The sequence below is a fragment of the Toxorhynchites rutilus genome, chromosome 1 (assembly GCF_029784135.1).
Source record: "Toxorhynchites rutilus septentrionalis strain SRP chromosome 1, ASM2978413v1, whole genome shotgun sequence".
In the NCBI taxonomy this organism is placed as follows: Eukaryota; Metazoa; Arthropoda; class Insecta; order Diptera; family Culicidae; genus Toxorhynchites; species Toxorhynchites rutilus.
The window spans coordinates 167091649-167107525 of record NC_073744.1 but is presented as its reverse complement, the minus strand read 5'-3'; the positions used below and the strand labels follow the sequence as shown (position 1 = coordinate 167107525).

The window sequence follows — 15877 nt, the reverse complement described above, 5'->3', positions numbered from 1 at the left end:
CACAAACCGTCTTTGAACTGATTCCACTCTTTCGGCACCGTTGTTGTAATGAGGAGTCCAAACTGCTGAACCATACTCTAAAATGGAACGAGTTAGAGAACAGTAGAGGGCTTTAAGGCAGTAGATGTCCGTGAAGTTTTTGGCAATCCTGAAAATGAACCCCAGAGTCCTGGACGCTTTGTTAACCATGAAGGAGATGTGCTGTTTCAATGAGAGTTGCGTGTCCAAAATAACTCCCAGATCCTTGACTTCGCTAACGCGCTCGACAACCGTGTCGAACAAGACATATTTGTATAATATGGTCTGTCTCGTACGCGCAAACGAGATAACAGAACATTTGACGGGGTTTACATCCTTTCGGTTAAGAGTGCACCAATCAGCAAAGGCATCCAGCTGTCGTTGAAGGAAGCGACAGTCTTCTATTGAGCAGATCTGAAGGTAAATTTTCAAATCGTCTGCATATGATAGTCGTGGTCCTTCAATTACCAGATTTACGTCATTGAAGTAAATCAGAAAAATTAACGGGCCCAGATGGCTACCTTGTGGTATGCCGGACGTAGCAGCAAAACGAGAAGATTGGCAATCACCAATAACGACGGCTAGTCGACGGCCAGTGAGGTATGATTGGAACCATTGCAGAAGGTTGCCGTTGATCCCGAGTCTGCCCAGTTTCGCGATAGTTATATGGTGGTTCAATTTGTCGAAGGCTGCTGTAGTAGAACGACCTGTCGTGAATCCATGTTGATCAGTACTAATGTACGACTTGCTGAGAGCATCTAGCGGTTCCATGATAACAAGCTCAAACAGTTTTGCCAAGGCACAAAGCGAAGTGATGCCGCGATAATTATTAACATCTCGTCTATTTCCTTTTTTATGGACTGGGAACATATGCGATAGCTTCCAACAGGTCGGAAAAACACCAGTGGCCACGGAAAGTTGGAATATGTGGAGCAGCGGAATCAACAAGTCATGCATGTGTGCTTTGAGAAAAGCTGATGGGATTCCGCCCGGTCCCGGATTAAACGACGTTTTGAGCTTAGAGAATGACCTAGAAATTGTCTCCATATTGATATCAAATCTACTCAGGGTTTGGTTAGAAAGAGGTATGCAACCAGCGGCATGCCCGATATGGTCTTCGCTCAATTGTTCATCGGTGAAAACACTGGCGATTTTTTCTGAAAATAGGTTGCAGATATCCTGCTGGGTAGATGCCACGCTTCCGTTGTACGTCATAGACGATGGCAGACCCGCTTCATGGCGCTGCTCGTTCACAAAATTCCAAAACTGTTTGGGACGCGATTTGGGTTTTCTTTGTATTCCTCGCTGGTAATGCTGGAAAGATTGCTTTTCAATACGTTTATATTCCTGGTTGATTCTCGCATAGTGACTTTGAAGTGTTTGTGTGCGATGTCTAGTGAACTTTCTCAATGCGGCCTTCTTTACGGATTTTAGTCTTCGCAGTACACCGGTTTGCCATGGTTTACGGGATGCATGGGGGCACTTCTTCTTCGGCACATATCTATCGATAATATATGTGAGAACGTTGGAAAATGTTAGAGCAGCGGACTCGACGTTATCGGTTTCTAATATGTCGCTCCAATTGAAGCTAGATAGCATCTGGGTGATACCATGATGGTCGGCATTGCGGAAGTCGTTGAAAACGGCTGCGGCTGAAATATCGAAATTCTCTAACAGCTTTGTGCCAACGGTGACCATCAGGGGTGGATGATGAGAGGTTAGTTTCACAAGAGGAGCAGGAGCCTCGCATAGGATTGGGGCTGTATCCTGCGCACTCACGAAGCAGAGATCCAGACTACGATCATTCTGGTTGGAAACGTGGTTGATTTGCGAGAGAGTGGCTAAGCTGTAGTTGTCCAGCGGAAAAGAAGCGTTGGGGTGGATAACCGAGTGACCCAAATCCGGATAAAGGAATCCGTCGTGAGATATCTTCCACGAGATCCCAGGAAGATCAAAGTCGCCCATCACAATAACTTCATCGGTTGCTTTAGCGACTTCCAGAACAGAGAAGACCGACTGGGAATGGATCTCAAAAAGTTCGCGTTCTCGTATTCGGTCAGGAGGAATGTACAACGCACATAGATATAAAATACGGTCGCCAAGTTTGATTGCCGTCCATACTTGCTCCAAGCAAATCCATTGTCGGTTTTCTACAGCTCTCGCGTTGAGTCTAGAGTTCACTGCCACTAAGACCCCTCCGCCTCTAGCCTTGCGACTATTATCAGCATTCCTATCGCAACGAAAAACTTCGTAGTCGTGGCCGAACACTTGGTGAGAGAGCGTACGTGAGTCTAACCAAGTCTCCGTGAGAACAACAATGTCGTAGCATTGGTCGGAGATAGCTAATCGGAAATCATCGACATTGCTATTGATACCACCGACGTTCTGATAATATACGATGATCTCCTCTTGGTGAATTACCGGGGAAACGTTGGATTGTGAAGTAGTAGTGGAATCGACGGGGGCGTCATGGTGCTGAACAGTATCAACCACACCGTCGATGTAAGCGGCACTGTTAATGGGACCGATATCAGGAAGCGGAGAAGCTATACTGTATTCGTACTTACCTGAGGTAGCAAGTTGGAAGACTCCCACACCGGCTCCGGACACAGGAACGGAATGTCTTGGATGGCAGGAACAGTCAGCGGAGAGACGATGGCGGTACTCGACTGTGCCGGGCGGTTTGGGAGCTTCCACCATGCTGTTTTTCGTGCATTCCGAAACAGCCAGCGGGGACGATGACGATGTATACTCTGGTTCGATAATAGATGACCGGCAATCAGGAGAAACGACGGAGGCGTATTGTAAGGAAGAAATAGAAAACGCAACATTTATGTAGACAAATCGGAGAAGAACTTCATCAATCTTTCAATATATTTATTCATTGAGAATTGATTTAGCACTTTCGTCGCCCAGAGTGATTCGACATATAGTACTATATTATATGCGATGACGATGAATAACTGCAATTTTATTGGAGAATATAGAATATTCTATTCAATCGAATGCAAAGATTTTGTGAATATATCATGCCAAGAGCATATGTCACTTTTGTGGGAAAATAATCGTCACAAACTATATCACATTTGGCAACTCCGACTTTTCACGTGACTCGTTTTCATTGTTCTTTGCGCTTGGTAGATAAAAAGCTAAAAGAAGAAGCACGACGACGAAATAGTGCGAAGCGTTAGGAGAAAAGTTTCCAGTGTTATCTCATCGAGTTTCGATTCTGATATTGAGGAACTAAACGCAAGTGAAGACCTGGACGATATGTTAGAAGAACTTACTATAGACGACATAAAGATAGAAAAGGCTTTAATATTATCTTGAGGATGATTTTTTAACAGTATATTCAATATGTGATTTTTCTCATTACTTTATCAAACATCATCTTTTAATCGGACATCTTGTTTTTGAGTTACAATTTTTTGATAGAAAGATCAATCATTTTAATTACGTCTGTCGTACTTTAAATTGGTCATATAATAATAATCATATAATAATGAAAATTATTATTTAGGTAGTTTTGTACCAAGTTTCAAAAAAAATCGTAGAGGGTCGGGTCAACAGCTTTGAGGTGGAATTGCTCTGTACGAGAGTTGTATGAATAAAAGTAATTGACCATTTTGAATTTGGATTTTTCATGATCTAATGTGTTTTACTAATCAAGCCCTTTCGTTTGATACCCATATTGATGAATTCAAAAAAAGTTTGATTTTTGATTTGCATTTTTCATAAATAATTGTGTTCAACTAGTCAAACCCTTTCATTTGATGGGATTTTGATAAAGTATGTAGTCCGCCATTCTATAGCGGCCGCCATCTTGGATTTTCAAGATCATGGAACACACAGTTTTAAAACGACAGCAGAGATAAAGACGTGTTACAAATTTCAGATCAATCGGTCAACAGGAAGAAGGTAAAATTTCTATTGATATGGGACAACCCCACAGATAGACATACAAACATACAGAGTCTTCCAGATTAAACGCTCACGCAACAAATTTGAATAACTTCTACAAAAGTGAACCGATTTTCATTTAAAAAACCAAAATAAAGCTTATTTTAGGACATTTTCGATGTGACCACCCCTTTTTTCGATAACGCATTTTAAACGGTGAACAAAATTCTTCATGCACAACTCTATCATTACGACTTCGACGCTGTTGAAAATCCGAGTTATTTCTTCTTTAAGTTCCTCCAAATTTTGTGGCTTATTAACATAGCAACGGTGATCAAAGGATACATTGTGTACATCTAAAATCGTATAAAATGCGAAAACCTCGATTTTATTTATCACTTCATATGTACTGCGAAAAGTAGTACAACATGCTGTGGAAAATCGTTCGACAGTAAATCATTGGCTCCGGTTCGTTCGATGTTAGATTATATTATTAGAAGGTGGTTGAACGTCTCATTATGCGTTGAAGCTGCCGTTGTATCTGCAAAAGAAGGATGTCCCAACATGTAACATTTCAATGAATTTCATTATGGCGAGAGTCCTCTAGAGCTGTAAAATAAACTGGGAAGAATGCACAATGGCACATAAACGAGCATTGGAGGCACTCGGTCGGACATTGGAAGATTTGCCAAGCAACTTGAGTTATTCTGAATGCGCAAAGATTCTGTTGGTAGACGACAAACGTGCAATGAAACAACGGTCGATGGGAAACTGTGGTTGGCAACAAATATGTCAGTAACGTTGCAAAACGATTCGTGTACAGAGATTCTCTCAATTGTTTGCGATTGGAAATAGAGAAGGTCTAGTTGACGTATCCAATGGATAAATTACATTCTCGCGGATGTTTCTACCTTTACTGAACGACGGAAGAGGAAATCGTTACGGATATTTGCCTATACATTGTCCAAAAATATGTGAACCATGTTTGGTTGATTGCACATGCGTTTTCGACAGCGCATCAAAACATGTCGGAGACATTGGGCCTGATCACGAACATCACGTCACTTACACTTCACTTAATCTTTTTGTGTCTATTATCATTGTCACGGACAGTTGCGTGTAAAAATAAACTCCGTGAAGTGAAAGAGTTCATTCCCGTTTATAAGAGACATGTCAGTTGCATAATTTCGGGCGTTTGAACGTTATGTCGGTTGCATAATTTCGGACGTTTGAACGTTATGTAGGTAAAATTGATAAGTGTATGAGATAATATTCCATTTAATTGAACGTATGTTTTAGAATGACAAGTTTGCGATTATACATCGATGATTTGTTTATGATTGTTTATTTAAAAGCTTTGCAATGATATATTCATTTTTTCCTTATTTGAAACTTAAATATTCTTTCATTCAAAGTATATCTTCAAAACAATATCGTTGAAAATATCTATTACGTAAAACAAAAGATCAATGGCCTTATTCGCTGTAGCTATCGTCCTGATTCGGGCCTTGTCCACCAATTGCGAATGTTTGAATTACAAAAAACAGCTCTGCAATGTTGGAAAAACATTACTGTCATTATTTTATATTCAAAATATCAACAAATCAATATTATACGTAATCAATCATAATGATCGTTTTGGGCCAGTGGCCTCCATTGCCATTTTATGGGGTTGCATTTTTCTGTTAGTCTAATCCTGAAAATAGAAACGAAAAATTTCTATTCATTTAGGACAATCGAAATTAGACCTTTCGCCATGTTTCAATCGGTCTACTGGAGCTACATTTTTAGTCCTCAATTACATCCCATAGCGCATTTATCGAATCTAGATAAACAGATTTACGTCCTCTGGATACGTCAGGATTTCGTTCTAAAAATGCCACCAAGCGGATAAATTGCTGTTTGTTTAAATTCTCTTTCTTAAAAAGCAAGACAAGATTCAAAAAGTTAGCAAAAAAGTTAAATAAATCTGAAATTAAACTTACTCCATTCCGCGTGACTAGCTTTCACCATCTAAAACACAAGTGACAAATATACTTGTTTTTCCCCGTGACGTGACAGTATCGTGGTATTCATAATAACACCGAGTTCACCGAAGCTTTTTTATCAACATTTTGAATCTAGTCTTGAATTGCTTAGGAAAGAAAAGACAAACAAACAGTAATTTACCCTCTTGGTGGCATTTTTAGGCGGAATCCTGACGTATCCGGAGGACGTAAATTTTGACGTAGGATTACGTCTTTCGGGAACATATGGGGGTACAAAATGAAAATCGAAAATCAAGCACATCGTGACAATTGTCCAATTTCAAACGCTTATTGCACAGTCATTTCATGATGGATTGATGAGATTTTTGCGTCAGTCAATTTCGACACTCCACAAGAATTTTTTTACATTCAATAAAATAATATATGTCATAAACTAACTATCGAACAATTGAAAAATCTCAACCCCTATCCTAATGGAAATATCCACTTCTGATTGGTCGAAATTGACGACACATGCGGCGACTCATGTACTTACAATTATTGGTCAGTTATTTCCTGATGGATTTACGAAATATTTGCACCAATCGGTCTGAGCATTCCATAACAATTCATCACAATGGATACAATAATATATCATATGAAACTAACTATCAAACAATCGAAAAATTTCCAAACGGAAATACCTCGTTCTGATTGGTCGAAATGGAAGATACGGAGAAATCGGCATTGCAAATACATGAAAAAAGGGGAAGCTTTTGTTCCCTTCGAAGAGTGTTCCCTAACAGAGACATCTAAACCAAGCTGCCTGGAGGAAATCAGCATTGCAAATACATGGAAGTAGGGGGAGCTTTTGCTCCCAACGAAATGTGTTCCGTAACAGAGACATCTAAACTGCCTGGGGGAAATCGACATTGCAAATACATGAAAGCGGGGGGAGCTTTCGTTTTCACCCTCGTGGTCGATAGTTTAACAAATGATGCGCACAAATGGATATTGCTCATTGTGACTAGCGTGGGCATTGCTGATTACATACGTGCTGGCGAATAAGTTGGGAGCGATGAACGAGTGTTTTTTTTATATTTTCGTTTCAATAAGAATCTTTCGATGGATTGATTGAAGAATGATGTTTCAATGAACTTATGTTTTTGATAGAATATAAATACAATTTAAATTTTGGAACTTTTATGTTGGTTGCTTCGTGAAATTACATGTCAATAACCGATCATGCATTGTAAAACTTTTAGTACAAGTGTAAGTGTAAAATTGTATTTGGTGCGGTTGTGTTAATATGACTTAAAATATGAAACTATTTTTTTTCTCCCAAGGAAAGTTCATGCGACGAGAAAAATTGAAAAAATGAAGGAGTTCCGTGTTCCGTTTAAAGCGAAAATGATAATGGGTTTAATAAACACTCAGAAAGTAAAAAATATAAATAAAATTACCTCTTTCATTTCAAATATATTTTCTCTATAATAAAGTATCACTATTTTTCTGGTGAGAAAAATTGATAAATGTGTTCGATAATGATAATTATCTTATACGAGGGTCACTATTTATATTTCGGGAATTGGCAACACTGATGTCATGTGAGTCCATCTGACGGTTCCATCGTAAAGTTTGACATTTTTGACGATATACGTACTCAGAACATTTTGTCATACGGACGCTATTTGTTTATTTTATACTAGCTAACCCGGCAAACTTCGTCCCGCCCATTTACTTGATTAATTCTCGAGTAATGCAGAAATTTGTGTTTTATTTGTATGGCAGCCACCCCTAAGAGAGGGGGGAGGGGTATCTAACCACAATAGAAACATTCATTGCACCCTAAAGTTTCCATATGCCTAATTTAGTTTAATTTGCTTGATTAATTCTCGGGTAATGCAAAAATTTGTGTTACATTTGTACGGCAGCCCCCTCTAAGAGAGGGGGAAGGAGTATCTTAACACCATAGAAACATTTTTTGCATCCTAAAACCTCCACATGCCAAATTTGGTTTCATTTGCTTGATTAATTCTCGAGTAATGCAGAAATTTGTGTTTCATTTGTATGGCAGCCCCCCCTTTGAGTGGGGGAAGGACTGTCTAACCATCATAGAAACATTTATTGCACCCTAAAACTTTCACATGCCAACTTTGGTTTCGTTTGATTGATTAATTTCCGAGTAATGCAAAAAATTGTGTTTCATTTGTATGGCAGCCCCCTCTAAGAGAGGGGGAAGGAGTATCTTATCACCATAGAAACATTTATTGCATCCTAAAACCTCCACATGCCAAATTTGGTTTCATTTGCTTGATTAATTCTCGAGTAATGCAGAAATTTGTGTTTCATTTGTATGGCAGCCCCCCCCCCCTTTGAGTGGGGGAAGGACTGTCTAACCATCATAGAAACATTTATTGCACCCTAAAACTTTCACATGCCAACTTTGGTTTCGTTTGCTTGGTTAATTTCCGAGTAATGCAGAAATTTGTGTTTCATTTGTATGGCAGCCCCCCCTTAGAGAGGGGGGAGGGGTCTCAAAATATCACGAAAACCTTCCCCGGCCCCAAAAACCCCTACATACCAATTTTCATGTCGATCGGTACAGTAGTTTCCGAGTCTATAAGAATCAGACAGACAGACAGACATCACTCCATTTTTATATATATAGATTTAGTTGAAAGTTTGGCTCGGCAAAAAAATGGAACTGAATCGTGAACATTTTCGTGCGATGATTTTTTACGACTTTCGACGTGGATTATCACAACAAGAGTGCGTCAATCAACTTAATTTGACTTTTGGCGATGAAGCCCCATCAAAAACCACTTTGTATCGCTGGTATAGTGAATTCAATCGTGATCGTAGTTCGCTGTCCGACGAGTTTCGTGAAGATCGTCCAAAATCGACTGTAGTGCCAGAAAACATCGATGCTGTGCACGAAATGATTAAGCAAGATCGTCATGTAACCTATTGTGAGATTGAGGCATCCCTAAGCATTAGTTCCACCAGCATATATGCGATTTTACACGAACACTTAGTTGTGCGAAAATTATGTTCACGTTGGATCCCACATAATTTGACAATCGCTCAAAAAAAGGCTCGTATTGATTGGAATAAATGCTTTGAAAATTGGTTTAAGCGCATGCAAAAGTGTATCGATCATCGTGGCGAGTACATTGAAAAACAATAAAAATATATTCGCAGCTTAACTATTTGTTTTTGTTCCTATTCCCGAAATATAAATAGTGACCCTCGTATTACGTTGAATGGTTTTTTTTTATTATTTCATACATACATAACACAGGAGCCATCTCGTTCAGGGCCACAGAGGGCGGCTTTCATCATATCCAATTCCACTTTGGCATCTTCTATAGTGATACGCACCATCCAAGACTAATCACCATCCTTCTATCATCATCACTCGGCTGTGAACAAACAATACCTAACAACCAGACAAAACAGCCCTTTTCCGGTCCACCAAATCATTATCGAAGAGTTTAACAATGTAATTCTTCAAACATATCCAAAACAACACATAGCCTAACGGAATCCTACGTCAACTATGCGGTCGTGTCTCGGACACAACCCTCCTGGGACTTTTTTTATTTGGACTCGGATGATTATTATGGTTGGTTATGTATAATATTGATTTGTTGATATTTTGAGTATTGAATAATAACCGTGAAGTTTTTCTAACTTTGTAGCAGTATGATAGTAATAACGGACGATAGTTGTAAAGAATAAGGCCATTATTTTTTTTATTTTTGTGTAATAAATATTTACAACGATATTGTTTTGAAGACATGCTTTGAATAAAAGAATATTATAAAAGTGATAATGGATTCAAGAGCCAAATGAACTGCAAAGTTCAATATTGCATGAAAACAAAGGACTGAACTGAACTGATAATAAGTTTGAAACATGGATAAAATGAGTCTATCGTTGCAAAGCGTTCACAAGATACTGTTTTGAAATCCTTTTTTCGTAATTTTCATATCCGTTTAGAGAAAATCTGTATCACTTTCTGCTTTTAGAAAACTACTTGAGATCCATCGGATGTTTTAAATGAAGATTATGATTTTGACAGATGCTGTCAATCAGTTTCTATTTAAATAATTCAATCAAACCTCGTGTCCCGTATATCAAATTACACGAGAATAGGAAGAATACAGGGTTGGAATTCAGAATCTCATATGGGAGTAGCTCAGATTATACTGATCGTGAGGTCGATAAATTCGGGTTTTCTATGAGTTAAAGAAGGTATTATTATTCAACAAAATTTTAGAAATTATTCTTACCAAATTATTCTAACATTGATCTATACTAAATGCTTCTCACTATTCAAACGAATAAGACAGAGTTGAGAAAAAGATATTCATTACTATTAGATATTCATTCATTACTTTATCTCTGGAGTAATTTATAGAAAGAGAAAATAAAATAACATTCCCATATGTACAACAACTACATTGTTCACGATCAACCAAGTATTCTTTTTCATCTTTGAAATAGCATTTGATTCAACAATCTAACGGATGAGCCCGAATAGTTGACATTGAAATACCGAATCATCGAGGTACAATCACAAACTTGTCATTCTAAAAGATACGCTTAATTAATGGGAGATTATCTCGTACACTTATTAATTTAACGTTTAAACGTCCGAGATTATGGAACCGACTTAACGTACAAACGCCCGAAGTTATGCAACTGACATGTCTCTTATGAACGAGAATGAACTCTTTCACTTCACGGAGTTTTTACGTAGGACTACGTCTTTCATTTCTATACCGGGGTGTAAAATCAAAGTTTCGAAAACGAAAGCGTTACGCCGGAGACCGAGATTATGAGCGTTAATAGCTCCTAAACAACTGAACGAAATGGTATGATAAACACTTCATTCGAAAGATAACATGTCTACGCGTTCTATATTTGTTACTTTTTGATCCAAAAACTTGTTTCAATAGTCTTAAAATTGCTTTCAAAACAGGCTATTGAAATCACCAATCGGTATATAAGCGAGCGCCGCTCGGAAATCCACTCAGTCAACTTAAAGATGTAGAACCCTAGGTTGATCACTTGAAATGTAGTATTATATTATACTGTAAACCAAATTAAGAAATAAAAAGAATTTAAGTGAAAAACAAAGAAATCCACTCAGTTCTAATTGAACAGCGATTGGAGCATGTTGTCGCTGTTGTGGTGAAGCTCTTCGTTTATCATGAAAGCGCGGATGAACGGTGTCACCAAGAGCCTGTTTGTGCACCCTAGGCCAGAAGGGAATCCATCAGGAGGAGAGTGATGCCACAAACGGTTCCCCAGGAAGACATCGCTACATATACATACACGCGCGGAATTCTTTCCGTTTGGATGCCATTCAGCATCGAGAAAGTTCCGGAAAGATCTACTCATTTCTGGAAAATAATCTGCCAGTTCCTCTGGGAATTCAAAAATACATTCATGTGAAAGAGTTTATTTGCATGTTTTCTGTCCATGTAACACTGTGACCAAATATTTTTCTATCAAGTACTATTAACAGGTGGTTATCGAGTTAGTATTAACCACTGGTGGGCTTCCAGTATCGAGGAAAATGTGAAAATATCTAATCGTTGCTGGAATATAATCTGCCAGTTCCCCTTGAAATTTAAAATTACATTCAAGCGAAAGAGTTTATTTTAATGTTTTCTATCCATAAAATATCCATATAATACATTTGGGTTTGTGATTTGTCAATCAAGTACAGTTAGCAGGTTAGCTTCTGAAGATTATTCTTCAGAACAAGGTTTTTCGTATCCTATATTGGATGCATAAAACCTTGTGCCTCCAACGTAACGATCTCGTTTTCGAATTCCCACAAATATTCATTTATTCATTCATTCAGAATGGATTTAGATTCAACTTCAAACAAATGATCTCTAAATCAACGATAGTCCTACGTCACCCTTGCGGTTATACCATAGATATAACCCACTTCCTGTTTTTTTACACGCAACTTTCCGTGACAATGAAGATAGACACAAAAAGATTAAGTGATCAGGCCCAAGGCCTTTGTTTTTTTTTCTTTTTACGTAATAGATATACAAGATATTGTTTTCAAATTCTTCTCTGGTTCTTTTTCCATTATTTTGATATCCGTCTCAAAAAAACCTGAATCACTTTCTTCTTTTGGCAAATTCCTTGAAATCAATCAGATGTTCTATATGAAGATTATGCTGCTGGCCAGTTTCTGTTTGAATAATTGAATCAAACCTCATGTCCCATATATCAAATTACATGAGAATGGGAATTATAAAAGGATTAAACTTAAGAATCCCATATGTAGCTCCGTAGCTCAGATTATACTAATCGTAAGGTGGATAAATGTTCTGAGATATAAGATATTGTTATTCATTAAAATTGTGGAAACGGTTCTTAAAAAAATGATTCTAATGCCATATGCGAGATGTCGATTCAACAACTGCATGATTCACGAGTAAACAAGTATTCCTCCTCATCATTGAACCAGCATTTGTTTCAGCAAACTAACACACCAAGCAAATGAATCATGGGATGAGTCCGAATAGTTGGCATTGAAATACCGAATCATCGAGGTATAATCGCAAATTCGTCATTCTAAAACATACGCTTAATTAAATGGAATATTATCTCATACACTGTATTAATTTTATCTACATAACGTTCAAACGTCCGAAATTATGCAACTGACATGTCTCTTATAAACGGGAATGAACACTCTCACTTCACGGAGTTTATTTCTACACGCCACTGTCCGTGACAATGATGATAGACACAGAAAGATTAAGTGAAGTGTACGTGAAGTGCAGGCGTATGCGGCAATGATGTTCGTGATCAGGCCCTATATGTGATTAAGCGATCGATCGTGAGCTCTAAACTCGGGGTCCTCAATTGACCATCTTTGTGTTGTTATAGAATAACTACGTCCACCCAACAATCATCAGCGATGGAGATCGATCCACGGTCGAATGGAGATCAATTCATCCATACAACTGCTCTGCTCTGCAAGAAACATCGGGCTGTTGTGCTATTAATAATCCAACAATGATCAATATCAGTTGTCTCTGCTGTCCGGTCTGCTGAACAATGGATGCAAAGAAAGAATACTCTTAAACAGCTGCTAACTACTGTGTAATTTGCCATTTTTAGAGATCTAAACATGTACACGATTAAAACTCGGATTTGGTACAGCCAAAATGCTAATGAGCCAAAATAAATAAACAAAAAGGGATAGAAAATATATGTGGTATTCGTGTTTTTTGAAGCCTTAATCTTTGTTTATTTATGGGCCAAACTACGAAACGAAGAACATAGTCTACCACAAAGCGTTGAAGTGTTCTAGAGTTTAAACCCCTCAACCTATTTACTGACATAGATATGGAGTTATTGAGATATTAATTTCATTGGAATTTGAAAAGTATTCTATTGAATCACTCATAGAAATTCGAGTTGCGAAATTTGTTATCGCAGTTGCGAATGCACAATGTAAAAACTCGAGAGTAAATGTGAATGTGCGAATTAATTTAAATTAAAAAGTCAATTGTGCGCGGAACAAAGTTCGCCGGGTCTGTTAGTATGTAGAGAAGCATTTTTATTCTGAATAGCTTCCCACCTTTAACAATGTTCAACTACGTGAGCAACCCCGATTCTGTGTGAGTGACCGAGTGGGTTCCTACGTTTCATCTCTCTCCCTCTCACTCGTTCTGCCTTTACCGCCGGCAGATTATACAGTTTATTGCGAATCTCCTCCGCAAAGACGCGCATCATTTGCTCTGAAGGACGTTATCGAGGCAAGGTCATTGGAATCCAATTGGAAAGTTTTACGCTTTTTGCCATATAGATTTAACATAGTTAAACATCCCAGTAAAATGTCCGTAAGTATCCTGTTGTGATCATCAATGATGTTTACTAAACGACAGCTTCCGGTAGCAACCGGTCTGACTCAACAAGAGGTTATCTTTCGTGGTTCGATGTTTTTGTTCCCGTTTTCACCAATTGCGTCAATTAAGTTGCAGTTCTCTTCGGGCTTTAATGACGATAATAACATCGCGTTTTCAAGTGATAGTAACCGTCTGTTGAAATTCCCTCCCCCAGGATTTCGAGAAAGCCGCTGAGAACGTGAAGAATCTCAAGGCCACCCCATCGGATGCGGACCTGTTGGAGATTTACGGCCTTTACAAGCAGGCGACCGTCGGTGATTGCAACACCGACAAACCTGGTTTCCTTGATTTCAAGGGCAAATCCAAATGGGAGGCCTGGAACGGACGCAAGGGGATGAGTCAGGACGACGCCAAACAGGCCTACGTGGAGAAGGTAGCGAAGATGGTCGAACAGTACGGACTGTGAGAACGCACAAATACGCCGCACTATACGCCATACATGCACAGGCGTATGCCACCCCCCGCCCAGAGTAGCGAGAGAAGCGTGAGTGGTGCAGATTGTGTCGAAATCATGACTTTCGGTCTGCATTTTTGTTTTGCTTTTAAAGAAATGAAAATTGAGTATATTAGTTATGCATACATATATTTCGTTAAATGACTTGAAATTATTATACCTAAAAGAGTAGCTTTATTACAATAAAGTCTGGAGCTTATTTTTCATTGTATTTTATGCTTTGCTCACGATCACAAGGAGTCCGATATGAAGGCTATTTTTCAACACATCCGTGAAATTTTGTCTCATTGAACAATACCGTAACTAATTCGAGAGTTAGTTTTTCATCTGCAGTTTATTATCGACGCTCGTATCTCATTGATTTCCATTGAACTCCGATGAGTTTAGTGTTATATTCGCTTTGAACACGCGGTTGGCTCCTAGTCTATTCTAATTAGACTTTCTCTGCTCCATAAGAAAAAAAAATATAGGAGGTTGTGTCCAAGATACGACCGCATTGTTGACGTAGAACTACACTGTTATTTAATATAAGTCGCCATACATTGGTGGCTTGAAACTACTAGGAAAATAAACACTTCTCATCATCTTGCGCTATTCTCAAAAGAAACGCTTATGTTAACATTACTGGCCTCGAAAAAAGTTGCATTACTTTCTCATGCTCGAGGGTCAACCTTAGTGGAGGAGGTTTTGCTACTGGCAAGCGAAACATAATCACATACAAAATTCCAGAATGACATTTACTTTCTTGGTGACTAAACAAGCGAAATAAACTCTTTTTGTTAATAACAACCTCGAATACAGTAGCATTGCTTCATTATGATCAAGATTAGCGCAAATGCAATCCTAATTGAAGGTAGATTTGCGACTGGCACGCGAACCAAATAACTTATAACATTCCAGTAAGACATTCAAGATGCTTGGTATTCCCCAAATAATTTTTTGGCGCACAACATTAACGCCTGCTTCGCCATAACGTTAGTTTAATGCATTGATGCCTTCTAAAAGGCGCCAACGAAGCCCTTATGATGACGGAAAACAAACAATGTTAACTGCTTGAAAAAAGATTTAACTATGCCACACAGCTTGTACTCTGTCGTAACACCTATCGATGCGAATTCGCTGATGAGTTTGTCAATAGCGACCGCCTTCACCACCAGCGAGGGGAGCTTGAATTTGCTTGCTGTCTGGGTAACGGCACTTACTTTTTCGACCGACGCGTTGAAGTCGCCTACTTTGCTGTTGTTCGATGCGGTGTCACACTCGCGAAAGCTCGGTTCAGTGCGAGCGCATTTCTCTGCACCAACATCGCGTGCATCATTAGATGACGCTTGTTTGAAAAAATGCGTTCGTTTTTTGCAGGGCTCGAGCCTGCCTTCTTCTTCTTCTTGCTTATCATACAGCGTCCAATTTATGACGCGTAAAGAAAAATACACGATACGAATAACGCGAAAAACGAACAGAAAAACCAAACGACGATATCCAAGTTGGATTACCACTGGTGGGGTCCAATCTTAGATCGAAGCCCAGCGAAAGCAAAGTGAACTAGGTTGCTCAACAGTCCGATGCCGAATGAAAGTTTGCCT

The 15877-nt window shown here is 38.8% G+C and overlaps 1 protein-coding gene across 1 annotated transcript; it reads left to right on the top strand.

Annotated features, from left to right (window-relative positions):
• The first annotated feature begins 13617 nt into the window (after positions 1-13617).
• Positions 13618-14493, top strand: LOC129761943 (acyl-CoA-binding protein). The gene is made up of 2 exons (XM_055759801.1): positions 13618-13774; positions 13995-14493. Exons 1-2 carry the CDS (start codon positions 13769-13771, stop codon positions 14244-14246), a joined length of 258 nt encoding a protein of 85 aa, XP_055615776.1. The 5' UTR covers positions 13618-13768; the 3' UTR covers positions 14247-14493.
• Positions 14494-15877: the final 1384 nt, after the last annotated feature.